Raw genomic sequence first — 23,984 nt, 5'->3', positions numbered from 1 at the left:
GGTTGCTACCCCCTCTAAACCGGGCAGCCAGAAAGATTCGGCTCAAACCGGGTTGCCAAAAAATGTGTATGAGAAATAAATAAAAATTCACCTTTTCAGTGATTTCCGACTGCGCAGTCGCCGCCGACATCGACGCAGCGCTGAGCGAAGGTGGAGCTCATTTTTTCCACTGCTCATTCGCTACGCGCTCGTCGAATCGCCGAGACGTCTGAAATCGCTGCTGCCGCTCGTCGCGGGTGTAAGAAGTTGGGTTCCAAAAAAATAAATATATAAAAATATTGGGAAGAAAACCTGATTTCTTAAAAAGTTGCACTTATAACTCTGCACTTTTTACGGCCGATCTAAGCAGTTCTTATCGAATTAAGGTGGCGCCTGACCACCTCCATTTCCGTTTAACCCCTCGCGTTTGTTTGTGCTTCTGTGTTATGATACGATGATATGATATGGAGTGAATTAACCCATCGTTCAGCTGTCTAAGCGGTTTTCATTGAGTGCACATTGCGGAATTTCAATTACTTAGCCACTCGATAGGAAAGGAGCGCACTTCAAGGTAATTTCCAAGCAAACAAAATGTACAGGTGAAAAAGTAACTCGATTCCCCATGGATTCCGTTGATTTGAGAGCGATAAGTTAAATGCCATATTAATAGCCAATTATTTAGTCACCAGCCACAACATCATCATCATCATAAATTGTTCATTAGCAGGTTTTTCAGTATCGATAAGGTAAACATACGAGCTGAAATACAAGGCAGAGTAAATGGGTGGAGACCCTAGTTATAGGAAAACAAACAGAACTTTGTTTTAATAACCAACTGGTTTTTGAGAGAAGATTATACTTCTATTGATCGAAAGATGATAATTGTATAAGGTATTCTCTGAGATATAAAAAGGTTTTTAACTTTATTTAATATCTAACCTTTTCGTTCCCTTATAATCTTCGTATTTCTGACTCACTTATCCATTATATATATCCATATATTTCCCAGACAGACTTATCTCAGTCTTAGATTCAAGTTATCGTAAAATAGTTGAGTAAATATTGAAATCCAGTTATAAAATTAATGCGCAAAATATCTATATATTTGTAAAGCACTCAAATCGAAATCTCCTCGGTTCCCATGGCATATCCAAGGCTCATATTATGTTTACATCTTGATATTTCCTAACCCAAGCGAACCGAAGAGATAAGGTTCTCTTTTTTCGTCGCTTTTTGCCGACTATTATGTATTTTATCTAGCCGATAAGATATGACCATGCACATACATATATCTCTAGGTTATATGATGGCAGTCTTGCTCCAATTTCGCGCAGAAACATTTGATTCGTACGTTTGGGTTTTGATGGGTTTCTTTGTTTGGTCAAAAGTTGGCATGCAACGGGGCAATCAATGGGGCAGCACCCTTTTAAACATATGTATATGGGTATATTCCCCTGCTCGGTCAGATAAAAAGTTTGGAGCCCTTCTCGCCATGGCAACCTGCCCGCCAGCCGGTCACAACAAGTACAAGTCTACCACTCCTGGACGGAGTTTTTGTTTGCCACCCAACAACAACGGCAACCCCCTGTCCAAAGGACATTTGTTCCAGCGACTGGCCAGCTGGGTGCGGCTTTAATGTCTGGCGTCATTATACCATTTATAGCCCATGTTTCCCCAGAACTTTCGCTGCTCCCTTCAGTGTTTAATCGATAGAACCCGAAACGAGTGTAGGAAACCCGGGTATTTCCCATTTTCATGGCTCTTTCCTCACTTTGCCATTTGTGTGCTAATTGCAGATCGAGGCTAAGTAACTGATTTTGGGGAAGGGGGCTCGGTACTTGGGCCACTGGGATGGAGGCTTCACTGTGGAGGCGGAGACCCAGTCACTGTTTGCCGTTTGTTTTGAGCTCGTTAAGTTTGCTGTTAATTATCGTTTGGAATTTCGCGACGCAGTTAAGTACCGAAATGTGTTGGCTTGGCAGGTGAACATCTCATGAATAGCTTATGGTAAAAGATCAACAATGTATAGACTGTTTTAATGAGATGTAACACAAAAAAAATGGAACAAATAAGATCATTATGGCCTTAAATATTTGATCACGGCTTAGTTCTAGTAGGTTGCGGTCTATATCGAAACTATTAGGGTTTCCCCTTTTCCAAACCTTTTTAGTTTTTATGTGAACTTTCCTGAATAAATAGTTATTGATAAAATATAAAAAAAATAATATAATATATAATTATTTCCTATTTCCAACCCTAAATTAAGTCCGCAAACAATCCCAAGTTTATTAACAATTCTCATTATTCGCCTGGAAATTAATTAATTAATTTTCCCTTCACTTCCCCAACACCCCTTACTTTTTTTTGGAAAAGCAAAAAACGCAAGCCTACAAGTATTTCACAGTCGGTAAGCCATTTGCCATGCATATTTGCAACGCTCCAAAAAGTCCAATAAACGGCAATCACAAGAGGCAGCAGAAAATGCTTTTCCATTGCTTTTTGGATATGGCAAAAGATTTGCATAAAAAGCATATAAGTATAGATGGGAACTCAACTGATGTGTAAGTACAACGTACACCGCAATTAACATCAAACTCGAGTGGCTTACATGCGAGTATTATTGACAAAGTCTCTCGTTCGTGTTCTCGGTTCCACTAATTTGAAATTGAAATTGAGATCCGAGTACGCCCCTCTGAACCTCTACAAAAAATGTGCCTCGTTTTGTTTCAAGATTCTGGGCAACCTTCGCGCGATCACCAGAGACTTAGAGACTCATATAGTGACGTGTTGACGACTTCTAAACAGACTCACCAAGCTCAGATGATTGCCAAATGACATCAGCTCGGCTAACAAAGCAAAAAGTCTGAGTTCGACTGTGACTACGTTTTACGGCTTTCTTCTGGCTCAGCGAAAGCTTTAAAATTAGCCAAAATTAATTATGAAAACCTAACGATTCCCTCGATTATCATCTGTGGTTAATCGGTTTTCGGTCTTTGGTTTCTGGTAATTTGAGTGCCACATACTTTGTTTACTAATAGTGCGGTTTTGGAGGGTGGCAGGTTTCACATTTCCCCGGTTACGATCAATAAGTCAGGTTGTTAAAGTGGTGACAAATTGCCCGACAATGCAGCTGCATTGCAGATAAAGAGAGAAACAACTTTAATTGATTCCGCTGAAAGGCAAATGCTCATGTCGATCGATTAACTCAATTAGCCAATGAGTTTTCTAATGCCGAAGCTATGCAAATGGAGATCTATTATATCTAGTGCAAATAATAGTAAAATCGTGTAAAGTATATACTTTATAACTAGATCTTAATTAGAGAGATATATTAAGATAGATATATACTGTGATATATCTTAAAATCCCTTAAAAATATATAATGACAAACAGCCTATCTCAAAATTGAATTTAAAATGTTTATTACTCTATAAATAAATTAATAAATGAAATTTCCCACAAGAGTTTTTCCCTTTAAGTAAATATTACTCAACTCTCCAAATAAAAGGATCAACATTTGTTGACTCTTCTGCAATAGCACTTATCAAGCAAAAACTGATAAAAAAAAAAGGGACAACACACATGTTCGATAAGGAACCCCCTCCCCAGATATCTGTGTAAGCTGACACCTCTTTCACAACCAGATTGGAAACCCATGCGACCTTCACCTGCAACAAGAGAATCCACTCATTCTGGGGCCTCGTCTCTGTTACTGTGCCAAATCGAAAGTGATGCAGAATACTATATATATATATGGTATACGTACAAGAGTGCGTTTGTGTCAGAGCCACTTTTGAAGGTGAGCCTGTCCAATTGGAACGACAGTGTTGCACTTGTTAGGCCCCAGACTTGGGAACTTTAAGACTCGGAGGCGACTCGCGACAGCTGTCACAGCTTTGGACAAATTCCAAAGTGGAAACCCAAGACAGAGCTTTTGTTTTTGTTTACATTGCCTCTGGTTCAATGCTCTCGTTCTAGTTTTAGTTTTCCCCAGTGCTATTTTCGTAACCGAAATTTAGTTCAAGAAACTCCCATCACTTTGTCATCATTTAAATTGAAATGTGTGAGCTTTAAGCTTGAGTTTTTGAAGCGTGGGAGCTGCTCATATGATATTTATATGAAGTAAGATCAAGATAAAGTTCGTCAACGTCTTGGAATGACTTGAGTGGGTGGCAGGAAAAAATGATGATGAAGATGATAATGTGGCTGGGATAATAATAAATAAATAAATTAGCTTTATATGGAAACCAGTTTGAAAGAGTCACAGCACGACTGTGGTTTTTTGGTTATTTCTTTTTCGAGAAATACTTATAACTTAATATCAACGCATGTACGAGCACGGAACCCCAATAACTGAAATCTCAAATGCCATTACTCACTTGATTTTCCGGATGGATTCAGAGCACGTCCAGCAGCCCTATCCCAATATGGAAAGAGTGACTGTTCCAAGTCACTTCATATGCATGAATAGAATTTCGAACTGGAGAGGGAGCGGCAAACCTTTCAACTCAAATTATGCACAATAATCTTACAAAAATTTTGAGGCCTTATCTATGCGTAGAGCCAGGGACTGAAAAACTGGTAAATTGGTTGGGGTGTGAGGGAGGGGCATAAATTAAGTCGGGAACATGTAAAAATCGAAACGAGTTTATCGCCTCAAGTGAGCCCAACAATTACCGAACAACAAACTTGTTCTATATATCTCGTAAAGTCTGTCGACGTCTATTAAGATTTATAGATTTAGTTGTCGCCTAACATAGATATAGACAAGCGTTAGATTAGCTTATCGGGATATATAAAGACATCTTCAGGTCGGCGAAAACATCGGTACGGTTAGTCAAGTCAAGTGTGGGTTGAAATGGCAGCTTATTATAATGACTATTTGATTGCTAATGAGTTATTAGCTATTATAATGGATTTGGCCTTGGTTGTTTCTAATGAGAATGGGTTGCAAATTATCGATTATTATTATTAAAATTTTCATATTTTGATTCATTTCCTCTCCTTTGACTCAGTTTATGATTAATGTAGCCCAAAAAAAAGTCTTTTAATGTGCGATTTTGGAACTTGGAAATTCCCCATTTTGTGGGAGAGATGAGTTCGCACACAAAAGATCTTCAATTGCTTTTAATGCTCACTTTCATTTCGCAATTAAGAGAGGCTGAGCAAAAGTTTGGTTCTCGCGGTCTTTTGGGTTTTTCAGTCTCGTTTCAGCTGCGCAACAAACCGGGAGACATCGCGAATCGAAAGCGAACTTTAGTGGCTGAAACGAAAAGTTAACGGTAATTAATTGGCTTATTAGGAAAACCAATTCAATCACCCTTACTCTCACTCGGTTTCCCCTTTTTTTTTGTCTATTTTTGCGATTGCGTGAGCCAAGCCCCAAAAGCATAAAAAACAGACAGCAATCTAAGTTTAGACGATTTCATCATATTCTCCGCTTTGCGTATCCATTAAATACACGCTCCTGCAGTTGACTGAAATTCGCTGTGGACTTTTGCAAATTAGCTAATATACGCTTAGCCTCATTGGTGAATGTTTGGTTGGTATTTTGTAGAAGTAGTAATAATCAATAGATATAACAATCCAAACGACGACGAATAGCGAAACCACTTCTAAAACAGGTCTAATAAACAATAGAAGAATTATCTTCCAAGTTATTAAATCAAAAAAGAGGATTTTAGGTTTTTATTATTATGAATACTTAAATATATTTTCTTTTAAGATCTAAAATATGTAAAAGATGATCAAGACTAGTTTTATATAAGAGCCCTATGTCTAGTTTTAATGAAATATCCCCCAAATCTCCCAAACAACTTACTTAAAATTCATATCTCACGCTCTGACCTTTTGCAGATATTCATAGAAACAAACGACAACGAACTTTAGAGCGTTGAAGGGGGAACCCAGCGAAAACACCAATTGCAACTCTCGGATATCCAACAGCAATTGCAGACTATAATTTTGGGTCTGCCAGCCGCTGCCGCCGTATTTCCATAGGATTTTGGTGGAAACCTGCGACTAACAAAGCGAATTTCAAATGTGAACCAATCATACAATAAAAACGCAAAAAAAAGCCAAAACCAAAACCGAAAATAGCGTGCATGAAAAAAAAGATATTGTGAAAACAACAAAAGAAACATTAGGCAAAATTGTTTCCAAAGCCTTTTTGTATTATTTTTTGAAAGTGCAGTGAAAACGAAATATGATTAATTAGCAATGCGGCAAAATCATTAATGAATATTAACTAAAGCACGTAAAAAAAAACACGAACAAAACGGGAAAAGTTAGGAAAAAACTTGCATGTGGAGCAAAAGAGAGTTTGGCGCGCTTTTAAACGCCGGCGACTAAAGACGCGTTCGCGTTTCAACTTACCCAACAAGCGGAAGAGTGATAGCCAAATTAAAAGCAAGTTCGTTGCATAAATTTCGCTAGTGCCGGTGTCTGTGTGAAAATGGCCACTTCAGAGCCGCAGAGCCTACGATCTTCCAGAGCCCTGGAGCCGATCTTCATCGCCACCCCGCCGCCCACGCCCCGTCTGCACACCCACAACTCGATAACGCGCACCACAACTCCCCGCGAAATGCCCACCATGTACCACTTCGATTTCGGTAAGCCATTCATAAAGCACTTAGGCCAACTGCAACTGTAAACAACCCTAGCGTTAGGAGCTTGTCAATCGATTTCTTACACTACAAGAAATAATTCAATCTTAAATAATTCAATCTTGTGCGGTCGGCACACAAATAGGTTGACATTTTGTTTTATATTTGTGAGAGTAATTTGCACTGGGCAGCTCATCGTTGTGTGTGTGCAAACCGCTGTTCTACGTTATACGTCTGCGAGCAGCGCGCCGGCAGAACAAAACCCTATGCTCACTTAATAGGGCGCTGCCGACCCAAATTATGACCAAAAACTTGGGCTGTCGAATATTATTAAAAATATCTTTTTCATGATATTTTTTTTACCATCCCACCCTACCAAATTCCTTCATAATTTCGATTAGAATTCGGGTGGATGATTTAATCGATTTACTATGTTAATTATAATAACAAAGATAATTTCTTTCTGTGCAGTTCGGGGAAAAATGCATACAATATGAATGCAAACAATGTGCGGCTAATTCAAAATACTCAAATATTCAATCCACTTCCGCGCAGGCGCACAAGATTCACCGAAAAAGCACTTGGCATGCACAGCCGCAGGCCAAGAAACTCCAGCTGTGTTAGAGGAAGTGTTTAGGCAAGCACTTAAGGCCAATAAACCAAGAGGGGAAAAAAGGGGGGCGATTTGAATTTATAATGAACTCAATGAAGCGTGAAGTCACTTTTTATGACCAACTGAGCATGCACAGAGAGAATTCTGACGTTCTCATCTGAGTTGAAAATGTTCTTAAAAATATAAATGCCTTTTTTAAGTTCAAAATGTTCTAAATGTGCTTGAATTAAGTTAAATTGGTTCTTAAAATCTAGTTGAGCTTAGAATGTTCTTGAAATAAGAACGAAATGTTATTATTTTAGCACAGGGTTCTTAAATCAAATCGATTTTGTTCTCAAAAACCACAATCCCTCAAAATGTTCTCAGTTTGAGAACGAAAAGGACTAAAGAATGAACAAAAATTAAGTTGCATTTCAACTTAAAGTGATTCCAAACTCTATTCTCTAATTTTTATGGATTTCCTAGAAAGCGTTAGGATGTTTTCGTTTGACACCTAGCACGCATTAGGCCATTTTCCTTTGCTCCAATACGACCTTACCATTAGATTTGCCCTTTTCGTCTTATTTATAATTCCCAACTGGGTCTAGCCCTTCATGAACCAAGGCCAAGTCAGATATTGAGACTTTAAGACTTTTTTTCTGGCTTAAGTCTTTAATGAACTTCCACACTAGCTGGAAGTCAAGTGCAACGCGCATTTTTATAAGGTGTAATGGACAACTACCTTTTTAATATTACTTATAAATTACTCTTATCCTTAGCTAAAATCAAACTCAAAATGCTATAGAATTGAGAGCAAAAAGTGCTGAAAATAGAACAAGTGAACTTATATTTGAATCCATTTGATTTAAAAATGTTCTTGAATTAAGAACAAAATCAACTTGAAAATAGAACGAAGTGAACTTAATGTCGGATTTTTAGCTAACACCATTTCGTTCTGATATTGAGAACATTCAACTCGAAATGAGAACATTTGTGCTTACCCGGTTTTTAAGAACGAATGTTCTTGATTTGAGTGCAATGTTCTTGGTTTTTTTTCTCTGTGTGGTATTCAAATGGAAAAGCAAAGAACAGGCTGAGGTTATTAAATGTTTCTGTAAAAACCCATAAAATCGTGTAGTGTGAAAGATTTTAAGGGAATTATCTGCCGGATATAAAAAAAATATAGAAAATGAGAATAATACAGAAAATCAAATAAAAAGTTGAATTTTAAATTTTATAGTCAATATTAAATAAACAAACGGATATGAAAATCAATTAAAAAACCCCACAAAAACCACAAACTTGAAAATGTTTGTTTAAAGCTCCTTTCAATAAAAGAAACCGCTTGAATAAAACAAAACCCACACTTTCTATCACCCAAAGACCCGCAGATGACATCAGTTATTATTGCAAATAATATATTGTATGTTTTGTATTGCAAAAAAACAAAAAACGCACAAAAAGCTTTCAACCAAATCAAACACAGAAAACGTGGAAGGCATTTTAAAAAACTGCAAATACACACAAAAAACAGAAGCCAAGCAATTGACAACAACAGCAACTGACATATCTATGTCAATTTCCATTTGCAGTAAACAGCCAAAGAAGTCAAAAAAAAGAAATAAATAAATTTTAATTAAATTAAAGACAAGCCCCAAACAAGAAACTCAACTAAAGTGGAAACCAAAATGTGCTTTTTTGCGCAGCAATCGAGAATAATTCAATTAAAGATTGACAGAAGCAAAAAGCTAAGCTCAAGTTATGGCTAGTTTATAGACCATATTTATAGGGCAGATAAATATGCCAGCTGAATGACAGAAATCGGGCGTTGCGACGAATTTCCAATCCGTTTTAGCCATGTCAGTCACGTCTGGCCGTCAGATTTGCGTGCCAGTTTTAACAAGTTTCCGATAATGCTAATAAATAAGTACGAAAAACTACTCTATTGTCGCCCTACCAACTGACAGTAATGGCCAGTCTTATAAATATATGGCCTAAACGACAGCCAGTTGGCGGCATTTGACCCACTTCCCTCGGCCCACTCGAAAATCACTTCCCTCTCTCTGAAATCCGCTGCTAATCCGCTGAATTTCCTTGACATTGAACCACATTTAGGTGGCACAAGCTGTTTACAAAACTCTCGTACATTCATAGAATGAATTCCAAAGTCAAAATCAAGTTAACCAGTTTTTTCTACTGGCATTTCATATAAAGGTGTTAATTGTGCTTCGCGAAAAACCTGTTTTTCAAAATCTTTTGCAAGTCACTTTTCTGTTAGGGATGAGTTCTGCCATTGACAAATTTGTACATTGATGAATTGCAGTTTTCCAATTAAATATCCATTTGAAGTGGGTACAAATTTATGGCCACAATTATCTGCCAGACAACAGACTTTGAAAAAATCCACAGAAAATCCGGCAAAATGCAAAAGAAGCTTGTAAAAGCTTTGAATTATAGCTCTCAACAGTGTTGCCGTGCGAAAAGTAATATACTTCTTTTTTCGATTTTTCGTAGTGTTAGTTAGAATTCTCTACTTTGTAGCTTTAATTTTTTTAGCTCTTTACCGATATTTAAAATATTTTTTTAGAGAATTGAATTTTTTTTTTTTTTTTTGCTTATACAATTAACTTTAATCGCCTTACCTACATGAAATCACTTAAAGCCTTTCAAATTATAATTTGATTTGCTGAAATAGTTTCGACGCCCAAGCGCCTAACAAATTGAATTGCTAATCGTTTGGCTTCACCTATCGATCGAATGTGTTCCAAATCCAATTGAAAATTACCTACCTCAATTAACGGCCCAATTCTCCTCACACTCCAAAATGAAAAGTTGGAAAAGCTAAAGAACACACACAAAATCGAATTCGATACAAACACAAAAGTATTTCACACTTTCTAAAAGGCAATCAGCAGTGCCAACAACAAACAAATCAACTTCAATTTGTTGCAACAACATTCGGAACTCACTGGTTTACAAAACAGAACCGAAGACAGAAACAAAAAAAGCCGAAGAAAAATGAAAACAGAGGGAAAATTGTGCAATCTGCAAAATGCGTTCGATGGGAGCAAACTTAAACTTAAAAAAAAAACCAAAAAAAACATTCAGCGCCAATGAACTGAAATGGTTTCATTAGATGATCGGAGGGGCGATAGGGGGACCCATGAGCTATAGGCTATGGGCGAATGACGACTGGAAGAAATAGAACTTAATTAGTGGAAAATACGACGGCCCTGTGTTGTTGATATGTGAAGTGTGTTTTCTTGGATGGCAGAGGGAGAAGGAATATAGCTCCATTGAAGAGAAAGAGAGAGAGGGGCAGGTGAAGATTCAGGGGCCACGGAAATGTCGCCAAGTGCGCAGTATCGAAAAAGTCCCTAGTACACTAGCACAACATTTATAGATCTTAGGATTCCTGATGAGTAATGGGAGCTATTTGAACTTGGTCTAAAGAGAACTTAGGTCTATAAATTTTTAAAAAATTTAGAACATTACTACATTATTTACAATACATTAGTAGCAAAAGAATCTCCTTAAGAGAATTTATACATTTTTAAATAAACAGAAACTTTTTTAGAATCTAATAACTTTTTGTGGAATACAATTAAAACAGGATTGATACAAGCTGAACTTACAGGAATTAATAACTTTTTAAATTTAAATTAAAATAGGATTGATACAAGCCAAACTTACAGAAATTTAGGTATAAAAATTAAAAAGAAAATAAAATTAATAATTACAAAATAAACACACCATCACCATCTAAATATAATAAAAATATATTTCGAACAGTGCATAGGAAACATAAAATTTTAAGTTCACTTTGAAAATATAGTTTTTCGGTCGTGTCGCCGCCTTGCCCCCAAAACGCCATCCGCACATCATCTAGATTCTAGAACTTTGACTATTTATAAGCACGCGCCCCTTTCGAGCACACAAGCACATTTCCTGAGGGCTTCTTTTGCTGCACCGTGAAAATCGCCAGAGCGAGATGTATGTGCAACAGCGACCATATGCAACTGCAACGCATTTTCTATTTTCGTAGGCGCTCTCGAAGCGTGACAATTATAAGAGATTATCCAAGACTCAAAGTCGCGACGCGTGGGCGACCACAAACGATGCCGCCTACACCCCAAAAAGCCACCTTTCCCACCCCCTTTCGAAAGGAAAGTTGTTGGTTCGATAAAAACAAGATATAAATATAAATAACTAGGGATGGGCCCACAGTCAAGTTCATGACTTGTACACATAATTCTCCTTCGCCTTTGGCACGTGCAAAAATCATCAACATTTGGTCTTCTGTCAAGGCAACTTGCATAAGAGAGTTCCAAGTCATGGTGACGTCAGCGGATGCTGAAATATATACCGAGATTTATAGCATCAACAAATGGGGATCGTTCCCGAACAGAGCGATACTCAAAAGTGCATTCGCATTTCAATTAAAAACAGAAACAGCGAACAGAGATGGAAAGAAGACACGAATATAGCAAAGTTGATGTAGGCGAAAAACGAATGCAGGATGCACTGCAAACGGATATTATATGGTCTCAAGATCATCCTAACATGTTTAAGCATAAGCTGTAATGACCGAAATGATACCTCTCAAAAGTAAGATTAAGATTTAAATATATTCCGTCTTTTACGTTTGAAGACTTAAGATTTCAAAAAGTGTTTAATCAGAACACATCTAGTCTTAATCATATATCTTCCAACCCATTATAAAATAAATAAAAAATGCAATTTATTTTTACAATTCTAGTCTTTAGACCTTTTTAAAAGGAGACGAGAACTCCTGGAATCTATTGTTTATTAAGATACGTTATTTTCACCGAGTGAAATGTAATCTAAATTACAAACTGATTCCCCCAGCTGTGATTCCCCTGATTTATATAAGTTCCACCGAAAGTGTCTCCAACTGTTTATTTATGTGTAGCGTCTGCAACACACACCGCATGTTGCTGAGGTCGCCAAATGTTGCTGCTTTACTGTTGCTGTTGCAGCACCTTTTTTGGCACACTTATGCAACAGCAACAGTGGCAGTAAATGGATGTTTTTCATGCCCCAAAAGTGGACATAATTGCACATGTGTGGGGGCAACACCCAGATTCCCCATTAGCCAGGAAATGGCCTCTCTTTTGAAGTCGGTTAATGTTAACTGATTGACTGACTGATGGTCGGGTGAGCGGGTGAGATTTCAATTGGGAACTGGCAACTGGGAAGTGGGAGGCGTTCTTTCACAGACTGAATAATGCCCAAGTAGTCGAGGGTTCAGCAACATTTGACGTCGCCAGCGGCGGCGGCTTTAAATAAATCAGCCGTAAAGACAACATGGCAATCGGGAGAAGGGGCAGGCCAGCCGGCAGACAACTGAAATCCGGCGAGAATCGTGGCCTTTGTGGAGTACAACACAAGCAACTGAAACACCCACACTCGGGCCAAAACTGGAGTGCAACTATTTTTAATGCCATGCAAAAAAGGCATTCACACGGGCAACATGTTTCTGCGGGAGCTTTGTGTTGCTGGCGGGTGTTGCTGTTGCTGCTGGCAGCTTGCTGCTGCTGCTGTTCAGTTGAGCACGAGAAGCCGGCGCGTGAAGTTCAAACGAAATTGGAAGTTCTGCTGTGAAATGGTTTTAGTTTTAGATATATACAAGTGATAGATAAATCCGAAATAAACCGCCTCACGATGAGCAAGAAAATGTGGCAAAAGATTTTCAAATCCAAGTCGCAGAAACCGCAGCCCTTGGCCAAAATCAACAAGCGACACAGTCGCATCGTTTACGAGGAGTACCAGCAATTAAACGATCTGCTGGCCGGTGGTGAAAATGGGCAGCTCAATTTCAGCAATGAAAAGGAAAATGAGCATGAAAATGGAAATGGCCCTGCCTGTGGAAATGGCAACGGCAACATAAACGTTTTCGAGCAGCCGCCGCTGCAAAGTTCTTTCAACTCGTTGGAGTTTAGTGAGGCGCATCAGCAGCAGCAGCAGCAACATCAGCCGAAGCAACAGCAGCAACAGCTGTCAACGTTTTCGCGCGTTCGCAACACATTTTCCATCAGACGCAACAGCAACAACAGCAAAAAGCTGGCCAATGCCAAGCCAAGTGAGTCGGTTGCAGATGCAGCATCTGCAGCAGCAGCAACAATTGCTAATGCAACAGCAACAGCAGCAACATTAACTAACAATAAGCCAGGCAATCAACTGCAACGCATCGTAATTGTTGTCAACAAGATCGATGTGGCCACTAACCATTTGCATGCCAATCCTACAGCGGCGACAGAAACAGAAACAGCAATTAAATCAAGTAATTTCCAAAGCTAATAAACAACTAATTTCTGCTAAATGAACTTTTTTTAGTGAAAGCTGTGGGGAAAATCGCAGCCTGCTGCCCACATTTGTTCCAATTGTTTAATCTCCCCTCCATTGGTGACCTCTTGGTTGACTCCTTAGGCTTATCAATTCCCAGCTAGAAAATGATGTCACCTTCGGTATTCCTCAATGAAACTGAAAGGAAAAGTTTAGTTTAATCAGTTGATTTTTGGTTACTTGGTTTGAACTTGTTGGTTAGAGATTATAGGTACTTGTAAATAAAAAATTGTAAATTGTAAATTGTAAAAAATTGTAAAAAAAATTCTTGATAAATTTCGAAATAAGTCGACAATGAATCATTAAAAATGATTAAGATTCTATGACAAATAATTAAATTCTGAAGGCCTTTTTTTCGAGCTGAGTATTATTTTGAGGGTTTTGGTGTTTTGTAGCTTATATAAAGATTAGAAAGATCTTTTTTTATTATTAAGATGATTAAAGAATTCTAAATTAAAATACAGGAACCCTCATATATATTAACTTATTTACGAGATACGAAGAAACTGTGTTAGAAATTCCTGTCTGGTTATTTTTTAGCAATTACAAACCAGTCTGGTTCCCAGCTTACCCGTTCCAAGGTGCTAGGTCCTCGGTTTAAGTTTCCATGGCCATTCTTTCTCGGGTGTCAATGGGTTGAGAGTTCAAAGCGTAGCCAAGAACCTGAAAAGAGCTTCGTCTGGGAACAGGGAAACTGTTTGTATTACACTTTTAGCATATTGCACACACGACCACATTTATGGGCCCACTGAAGACGCAGACTTAAGTGGCTTATGGAGATTGCCCAACAACCAGCCAGCCAGCCAGCCAGTTGTAAAGACAAGAAAATATGGAAATGCCTGGGACTAGACACCAACTAACAAAATAGAAAGATTGGGCAAGCAGAACGACCATATTCGACTAGATTTAAAGTGGCATTCATCACTCGCCTCAATGGCTTTCAACTTTTGATCTAGTAAACTCTTGACCATTTGAAGAAATCCCTTGGCTAGAGATCTGCTAAAGATCCGATCGAAATGGGAGGTGGGGACCTGCTGTTTTTATTTTTAAATATCTCAAGTGGATGCACATAATGCATGTGCATATATCTCATATTCGGAGAGGAGCATCATTAGCACAAGACAGATAGTTGGATAGATAGTACAACTCACCCACTTCTCATGTATGTTTGTGAATAATATGCGTAATACCCAACTTTGCATTGATTTCAATGGAAATGAGACGCAGGGCTCTCAAGATGTTGCGGAAATTTTGCTGCTCTTGTCTGTGCGTGTCGCTGATTGATGTAATCGGTATCTGACTGCCAGTTCGCTGGTGCTGGCTCCGCCATTATAATTGGATTTCCTCCGTCTCTGTGATTAAGTAGTGGCCGCCTCCATTGATGCTTCTAATTAGTATTCGCAATGCCCACACAATGTAGCGGGAGATTGGTTTTGCAGCACAGTTAAAGAATCGTTCTACTTCCAGCACCGCAATTAGAGAATAGAACGAGGAAAAAGTACAGTCATCACGATAACGATAGGCAAGGTCCTGATTCGTCAGTGTTGGAAAGTGCAATAGTATGCAAATTAAGAAATTAAAGTAAATTAACGTAAAATATGAAGAATAAGAAAATAGATCAAGAAGATCACAAGTTATAGGATCGTGGGCAGAACCACCTGCCATCCGCGAGATACCAGATATTTGCTCTTCGAGATACAATTCCCGCCCACGTTCCAAAAGCAAAGAGTTTTGGCGGAGACCAGCTGCCCAAATTGGACATAACTACATTTCATCAGTCTGCGGCCAGCGGATAAATAACAATTTATAGGCTGATCACCAAAGACGAAGTGAAATAATAGCTATAAATTTGTGGGGCTGGGACTTCATTCCATTGTCTCTGCGTTTTTGGGGAATTTATTGGTGGGACAGACAATTTGTCGCCCAAAAAAATAAAAACAATCGGCCATGAATCTGCCAAGCAGAGTTTTTCACTTGGCTGCCAGCCATTTTTACTGGGAAAGTGACTGGGATTTTCCTATTGCCGAACTTTCCCTGCACTAGCCAAACCCTTTTGATCTAGATATGAGGCTTACCAAGTTCCCAGCTACACAAAAAAAATATATGCTATTAAATTATCATTATGATTTGAAAGTATAATTTTAGTAAATTTAAACAAATGTAGTTTAAATTATTTAAAATGTTCAACTTTTTTATAAAATACAAAATTTTATTGGACAGCTTGCTTTTTTATTGCTTTTACCCAAAACTTTTTTTTATATTTTATCTCTTTTCACCATCTTTAAATATTTTATTTATGTGTTCTCCTATTTACTGTATCTGTGTGATTTGACTTTAAGAACGACTCCCAGTTTGCTACCCCTGACCCTTCTGTTGTTGTTTCGTTAACGTTGGGAAATACTTTTATTTTTTACCCCTCACCTCATCTAACAAACATTGCCAAAGTGCTCGTAGCTAACTGAAACCCCTGTCGAAACTCGGTTCTCAATAAAATCCTCTCCATCTTTTTCGACACAGCAACGAGCTGCACCACGGATCCCGAGGCGGAAAACACGACGGGGGGCGCGGAGGATGACACCCTGCCCCCTCCGCCACTGACCTCCGGTTCGTCGCTTCCGGTGCCGGAATATGTCCCCGAGCAGGCCAAGCAGCTGACCCCCTGTCCCTGCTGCAGTCGCACCTTCGTCGTGGACGCCCTACGCAAGCACGTGGTCATCTGCGAGAAGTCCTCCAAGAAGCGCAAGATCTTCGACTCCTCACGACAACGTCGCGATGGAACCGCTCTCTCCACCTACGTGCTGCCCAAGAACTTTGGCCTTCCCAATGCGGAACGCACGGCCGGATTGCCCTCTCCTCCGACCACCAGTCGCGAGGCTATGACCACTTCTGTGACTGCTGCTCCAACAGAGGTGAGTTCATTTCTAAAAAAATTAAATATAAATTTACTATTAATCTATCAACATCTAATCATAATCTAATTGGATTTGCCTATGCATTGACTCTTAAATGTTAGTGTTAAGGTTTATATATATACAAAGATAAAAAAATAAATAAATATATATATTGTAGATCCACCATTGTAGGCAATAGATTTCTTATACACGTCTTACAAATTTGAAATTTTTTAAACAAATATATAGTGCATATAAAATTAACAAATAATGTATGGATTATTCCATTCTATGTTTCAAAAACTTGTTTTTGTTTTTTTTAAGGATTAATCATTTTTTTTTTTTGTTTAGCTCAATCAACTTTAATCTCTATAACTTAAATAGAGCTATAATCAAATTATATTCTATTCATCATTCTTCTTATTCATCTTAAAGATAAGAAACTTTATAGCATTTATTATTTTAGATAGCGAACGTAATCTTAGTCTCTAGATTTATCTCATTAGAGATTAACTAATCCAACAGAGTTAACTGCCAATCCCTTCCAGCCAGTAAACTCACCGCTGCCAGTTCGTCGAAAGTCGCAAACGGAAATGGTTCGCTCCACTGCCCGAGCCTCTTTGCGGAAGGCAGCCTCCACACTTTCCAACAGCTCGGCGCCAGAGGCTTCAGCTGGGACACCTGCTGCTCCGGCTGCTCCGCTCGTCCGCGAACGATCGCTGGCCAAGCGGATCAAGGCACCGGCCTGCGATCGCTGTCCCCACTGCGATCGCACCTTCAATCCCAAGGCCTTTGATCGCCACGTGGAGTGGTGCAAGGAGAAGGCCATCCAGAACAACATGAAGTCCACCAACAGCCAGGAGACGAGCAAGGCCAAGGAGCGTCTGGAGGCCAGGAAGCAGTACAGGCCACCCAATTTGAAGTAAGTAGAACTTTTAAAATATCGAAATTATCGATAATTTTCAAACATCAATGTTTAACGAATCGTCAATGTTTTTATGACGTATTATTATAAACATAATTATATATATTATTCTAAGTTGTATTTCTTTTCCTTGAAAACATCGATATTATCGATAAGAAATTGTAAAAATATCGAAAATATCGATTTCTTTCAAAGCTCTAGAAGCAAGCCTGGCTTCAGTTGACACATTCTTCTGATCTCTTTATTAATTCACACACTTTTATTGTTTCCTTTCCTCGTTCCTATTTTGTTTGGCCATGTTTGACAGGACGAAGAGATCTTTGGCCCGTGACAAATACTCTGGAAACCACGAGGAGCTCCTGGAGGCGGGAGAGATCGCGGCACCCAAGCCAAATATGATGTCCCTATCGATGACCTCATCCGTGCACAGTGATAAGTGAGTAAAAGGTTTATCTATATAGATCTTTGAGATCTCCTTAATAGATAGTTAGTCCTAACCCCCGATGCTCTTCTGGCGTTGCTTAGGTCGTCGTTGATTAATCCCTTGAAAAAGTAATCCGTATTTGATAGTCCTAGCCACCGTCGTGTAGTTCCCACACACTCTCTGTAGTTAGTCCTCCGATCAGCGATCGTCACTCATCCCCGAAAAATGATCCTGATCCTCAGCACTCAAGCTCAAGTCGCGAGACCACGAACCTCGGCGGGATCAGGAGGAGCAGGTCGTGGCAAAGCGAGCTCATCGGTCACCCAGAACCAGGTGAGCCTGTACCACGAGGATCCTCCATCTTCACCGCCGCCACCGCCCAGGGAACGTGCTGCACTGCGTCGCTCCAAGCGATCCAAGCCGGAATCCTGCAGCGAAATCGATGAGACTATGGAGCGTTTGAGGACTGGAGATGCTCGCCAGTTGGCCAAACTAGATTGCTTGGAGGCACCAGTTCTTCAACCGGCTAGACGTCGTAAAGGCGGATCCAAATTGGATAAAATCGACGGGGTTGATAAGGAGATCAGCCTGCCCCATCTACCCCAAGTATCCATGACATTCGACGAGCTCAATGGGTTGATCAAGCGCAAAGGTAGGGGGTGAACTTTTACTTTAGGATTGGATTTTACGGGATCTCCAACTCTTATAAGTGGCATGCAGTTCTGCAATTAACTTGGGGTTCGAAAACTTGTAAGATCTAAGAAGCCGGAACCATTTCATGATCGTTAATTAGTGCGCGCATTCGGGAGATCAGCGAAGCATTAACTTCAGGTGCAAGTGCATCTACTTGGGCTTTAAATTTTTTCAGAAGCTTTAGAATGAGAAGTCAAGGGTATCGAAGGAGAAATATAATTAATAGGTTGAAGGGCTTTTTAACTTAATTAGTTTTTTGTTCATAGAGTATTAAAGAGGCTGTATAAGATGTTAAATTGGATCCAAATATTACAAATCTAATTAATTTATCAGAGTTTAGAGTATAAATTTTGTATATGTAGTGGATTGGAGAGAAGAGCCTGAGTAAATGTTAAATTGTCTTTAGGATAGTAAAAAGATGATGTTCAATAGTTTCCAAAGTAAACGTTAGAATTCGTGTAAAAAATATTATCTATTCAAAGTAATCTCTAAGATATGGAAAAAGGTTTAAAGATCATAAAAACCTAATTAATCTAATCAAAGTAAATGGGTAAAAATAAAACATTTGCAGTACACACTTAGCAATAGAAATCTCCCAAAACTTTATGATAGCCCCTTAGTAAAACCAAGGCTAACCCAACTACCCAAACCTCCCATCCATCATGCTGCTCCTTTGAAGGCGGCACCCCCATTTGCAAAGTGGAAATGGATGAGCAGGAAATGGCCAGTCTGTCTAGCAAACACCAATCCTCCACATCCCTCGTGCAACAGGCACGTCGACGCATTCGCACCAAAGAGAATCCCAATCTTCAGCTGCGTGCTCTGCAATCATGCCCCTTGGTATCCAAGGACGTCCAGTTTGCCTCTTTGGATTCCAGTTTGGTGCCACTGCAGCAAAAGCAGCGCAAGGTTTACTCCGGATCCGAGGATGATTCGCCCAGGGCGGAGATCCAAATCAAACTGGAAGCCACCACCATGCGGACAGTTTGTCGACCCTCGAAGAGATCCCAAATAATGAGCAGCTCGGAACCACTGCGTGCTCTGCCCATGCCAGGATTAAAGCAGAATCTGGAGGCCATCAATCAGTCCATGGGTCAGACAGTGCTCCCTAGATTAAAGCTGGGCAATGAGAGGCAGGATTTCGAACCGGAGGAGCCAGATGATAACTATACCAGTGAACTGGAAGAGGAAGAAGGAGTCGAAGAGGAGGAGGAGCAGGAGGACCTCATGGTGCGAGCAGCTAAGCTCATAGAGCGGGCTAGGTCAAGTCCCATTCCCAAGGCAGAACCTGAAAAGGAGGAGGAGGACTACCAAAGCGAGGAGGAGGAGCCGGAGGAGGCTGTCCTGAAGCTGCCCCCTTTGATTAAACAAAATAGCAACGTCAGTCGCCGTTTGGTGGTCCTTGAGCAGGATGAGAATGGCACCATGTACATCAAGTCAGCGCCTGGAAACAAGCGACGTTCCTCGAATAGGTTTGTATCCCAGTTAGGCACCAAGTAATCCTAATCCTTAATCCTCCCCAGAGACGACAGCCAGACAGAGCAAGAATGGGTGGTTTTTTAACAGCTAACTATACAACTATTCCTAATCCTTTACAATCTTACTTTTAAACAGCGGCCTGGGAGACAAATACGATCCCTTCCTCTCGGCCAAGCGGCAGCTGGAGGAGCTCTGCTCGCCCAGCACGCCGCCGCCGGAGGAGGAGGAGGTGGTGACCACCATCAGAACACCAAAAACACCTACACCCAGTATAGCCATGACCACATCCTTGACCACAGCGGTTGGTAAGCCAGCGCAGATTACGCAGAAAACCACCGCCACGCCGGCCTCCAATTTCCGACGCACTTCCTCCTTGAGGGGACCCCGTCGCACGCCCATGCTGAACAGTCGCCCCCTGTTCGCCACCAACTATCGACCCACCATTCAGCGCGGTCTCTCCGACGAGGGACCCATCTCCACGAACTTCCTGAAGCCCGAGGAGTTCGACGAGATGCCTGTGCGGGCAGCCTGCGGCAATGATTTCCACAGTCCACGGGTGGTGCGTCGGGATACGAGTGCCTCCAACCGCAAGCAACTCCTCAAGTTGCCAGTGAATGATCCTCCTTCAACCGCTGCTGCCCCCGGACGCAGTGTGGCCAAGACGGACTCCCTGGCCGTGTTCTTGAAATACGAACACGAGCTGGAGCAGCTGAATGCCAAGGCAGCGGAGCTGGCAGCCGCTAGCCAGTTGACCAGCAAGGAGCAGAAGGACAAGAGCAACACGCTGAGCAAGCAGAACTCGGCCAAGAGCCTGAGTACTCCTGCCCAGCTGCCACTATTGCCGGTGGCATCACCAAAGGAGGTCAGCTATCCACCGGTGGTTACACCTTTGCGTCTGGAACCCATTGTTAGTAAGCCGGTGAACCAGCCTCCTCTTACACCCATCAAACTGGAAAGCATCTTTGGTCCGAAGAGGGAAACACCTTCAGTGGCCAGCGACTACATAGATCCCAAGCTGATCAATGCCTGCGATAATCTGCATGTGAACAGTAACATAGCCTCGGATGCCAGCTCCACTCCCCAGCAATTGTCGCAAAGTCGCAGCCGGAGCAGCTCCCAGTCGACCATCACCCACGAACGAAGGCAATCCGGCGAGGCCAGGAATCTGCTGAAGCGCAAGATGCGTCTGGGACGCAATCAGTTCCTCTACGATGCCTCTCCCGAGGATGCAGATGCCTCTTCGAACTGCTCAGCGGACGACGAGGCCAATCGCTCGTCCATGGAGTACGATGAGCAGTGCTGGCAGCAGCAACAGAAGCAGCTGCTGGCCAATCCCCTGCCAATGGTCATGCCCATGGTCCACCATACGATGCCCACCTTCGACGACTTTGACTTCGAGGAGTTCCTCTCCTCGTTCGAGAACGAGAACGAGGACGAGCAATTCCCGCTGTTCAAGGACTGTCGCGAGTTCCTCATGAATCGCTCGACGAGCAGGCAACGCTCGTTCCAGAAGGCAGCGACTTCAGCACTTCCCACACAAACGACGACGACAGCCACACAGAGTCATCTAAGTCAGCAGCAGGCCAAGATTAAAGACCATCACCATGCCGCCCACAGGTCGCCGCAGGAAGCCTCGAATGCCAGCAGCCAGGAGGAGAAGCGAGAAGCCCAGGATCTTCAACAGAAGCGGGAGATCTTCATCAGCATCGAGACGGAGGCCAATGCCCAGGGACGCTCGCCCATCTCCCCGGAGTCACTGCGCCACATGGTCGGCAATGCCCAGACGCCCATCGATGTGCTGCACATCGAGAACGGCAACGAGCCGGAGCACGCGAGGTTCAGCAAGATCAGCGACACGGAGGATGCCGGGGAAGAGTCTGGGAATGGGGTCAGCCAGCCCACCAGCCGACTGTTGGCCCCATCCTCGAGCAATAGCTCCGCTTTGGCGCCCAACGTGCAGCTGAACAATGCCAAGAACCGGATACAGCAGATGCACAGCGATTTCCGGCAGATGGGCGAGGAAATGGGCGCCTCCATGCGGCGCATGCTCATCGGGAATGGCGGAAGGGGCGAGGAAACAAATGCAGGATCAGATCAGGTCAAGGCCAACGCCCCACTGACGCCTTCGCCTTCGGCGGACTCCGATGAGCTGAGCAGTCTGGATGGCTATCCCATGTCCTCGTCGCACGGTTCACGTCGCGGAGCCAGCTCCAAGCTGAGCTCAGATTCGGCATATGGAAGGTAGGTTTACCTAGATATAGTAATTAGAGGCCTGCATAGGTTTGAATGCCAATCGATTGGGAATTTAATTACGAGTTCAGAAAGGTATGACATTCCATATTGGGACCATTATTTACGTTTTTATGGTCGAAATACTGAATTCTTGGGTGGAAAATCAGGATCTTGATTTTTGTTAAAAATATGAAATTAAAAAGGCTTACTGTTTTGAGCAGCTAACGACCAAATTATGAATATCCGTGCACTTTTTAAGCGATTTTAAAAAAATTAATTTATGATCAAATTTTCACATTTTTGAAATGCAATAATTTTCATGATTTTTTGCATAAAATGCATAAATGGATTCAATGAATCATTTTGAATTTTTTGTTTTATATAAATGAATTAATTAGAATTTAGAGTTTAATAGAATTGAATGAACTTGAAATTTGAGTTTAATAGAATTGAATGAACGAATGGCATGAATTCCGAAATAATTCAAACGACAATTTCTGCCTGAATTTTATTTACTATGCAGTTAACATTTGTTAAAAATTTTCCACTTTTTGTTCTCAAAAGAAAGCACAACAAAAATCTGGCAAATTCAAAAAATTCATAAAAATTATTCATTCAATTCGAATTGAATTAGAAAAACATTTAATTCATTTCACATAGAATTGAATTAAACAAATCAGAAATTTCATGGCATACTATGATAAAACAAAAATTGAATGATTCACGCAGGGCTTTAATAGTAATTTACAATATATAAATATATATATTTTTTATAACAATTTTAGCAGCAACTCACCTTATAGCTTGTCGCGTCAGCGCTCCACGGAACTGCAAACCGTCACTCCTCGTGGCGTCCAGGGACTTCTGCGTCCTCACACAGCCAGTGCCAAGTTGATGGACGCCTCCACGCAGGCGCAGATCGATCATGGAACACTCAAGGCTCGCCAGCGACTCTTTGCCCCGGAATTTTCAAACAACAACGAGGATGGTGATTTGGATGGAGCCGAGTCGAGCAGTGGATCTGATCACTCCTTTGCGGTGCAAAAGCAGCAGCAGCAGCAACAGACCAGCAATTACAACTATCAGCAGCAGCAGCAGGCGCAACAGCAGATGCAATCCCAATCCCAATCCCAGCCAGCTTACAACACTAACAACAACAACAACAACAACGTACCGATGACACCCACCACATCAGAGCATTCGCTAATGAGCAACTCGTCCACGAGCACAAGTACGAAGAGGTCGAAGTACTGCCATGAATGTGGCCACAAGTTTATCCTCGAAGCCGAGAACTACTGCATGGAATGCGGTTTGAAGCGGGTTGAACTCTAGATTAACACAGCACAGTAGCTTATCAGTAGCTCACACAGAAATCCTCGAGATTGGAACACTCAAAAACACTAAAACACGGGAAACCCCGAAAAGAGAAGACGATTCCTGGCTGGTTTGATCTTTTAAGGGGCTCTAAAATATATACCAAATGTAGTTGTTAAACGCAGGCAACACCGCTTATATATACAGAAGTAATAATAATAATAATAATATATATTTTAATACAAACCAAAACATGCAAAACAAACGGTTTTATATCGAGCAAACTTTAATTAATCGAACTAAACTTGGCATTTTTTCTTCGTAAACATATTTCTCATCTTCGATTGCTTAAAAAAAAAAACGAAATCGAAATTGGCGAACAAAAAACGCAACTCAACGTAAACAAATAAACACTTTAACAAAGTTGTTGATTAACAAAGACTGAACGAATTTAAACGATAGAGCGTTGGAAAAAAATTAATGG

General features: G+C 40.9%; 1 protein-coding gene across 8 annotated transcripts; it reads left to right on the top strand.

Moving 5' to 3' along the window:
- Positions 1 to 278: 278 nt before the first annotated feature.
- On the top strand, positions 279 to 23,939 carry LOC108057123 (PH and SEC7 domain-containing protein). Of its 8 annotated transcripts, XM_070213770.1 has the most exons (9): positions 374 to 550; positions 5,836 to 6,590; positions 16,060 to 16,451; positions 16,982 to 17,355; positions 17,666 to 17,794; positions 18,025 to 18,434; positions 19,155 to 19,947; positions 21,572 to 22,195; positions 22,972 to 23,939. In XM_070213770.1, exons 2-9 carry the CDS (start codon positions 6,434 to 6,436, stop codon positions 23,516 to 23,518), a joined length of 3,426 nt encoding a protein of 1,141 aa, XP_070069871.1. In that variant the 5' UTR covers positions 374 to 550; positions 5,836 to 6,433; the 3' UTR covers positions 23,519 to 23,939. The 8 variants fall into 8 exon arrangements, with proteins under 8 accessions (XP_070069869.1, XP_070069871.1, XP_070069865.1 ...); XM_070213767.1 differs by lacking the exons at positions 374 to 550; positions 5,836 to 6,590 and adding an exon at positions 12,749 to 13,480 and having other exon boundaries at positions 22,975 to 23,939; XM_070213766.1 differs by lacking the exons at positions 374 to 550; positions 5,836 to 6,590 and adding an exon at positions 12,750 to 13,480.
- The last annotated feature ends 45 nt before the right edge of the window (positions 23,940 to 23,984 follow it).

This window comes from Drosophila takahashii, chromosome 2R (genome assembly GCF_030179915.1).
Source record: "Drosophila takahashii strain IR98-3 E-12201 chromosome 2R, DtakHiC1v2, whole genome shotgun sequence".
In the NCBI taxonomy this organism is placed as follows: domain Eukaryota; kingdom Metazoa; phylum Arthropoda; class Insecta; order Diptera; family Drosophilidae; genus Drosophila; species Drosophila takahashii.
The sequence above is the reverse complement of the archived record's forward strand: the minus strand, read 5'-3'. Positions and strand labels throughout refer to the sequence as shown.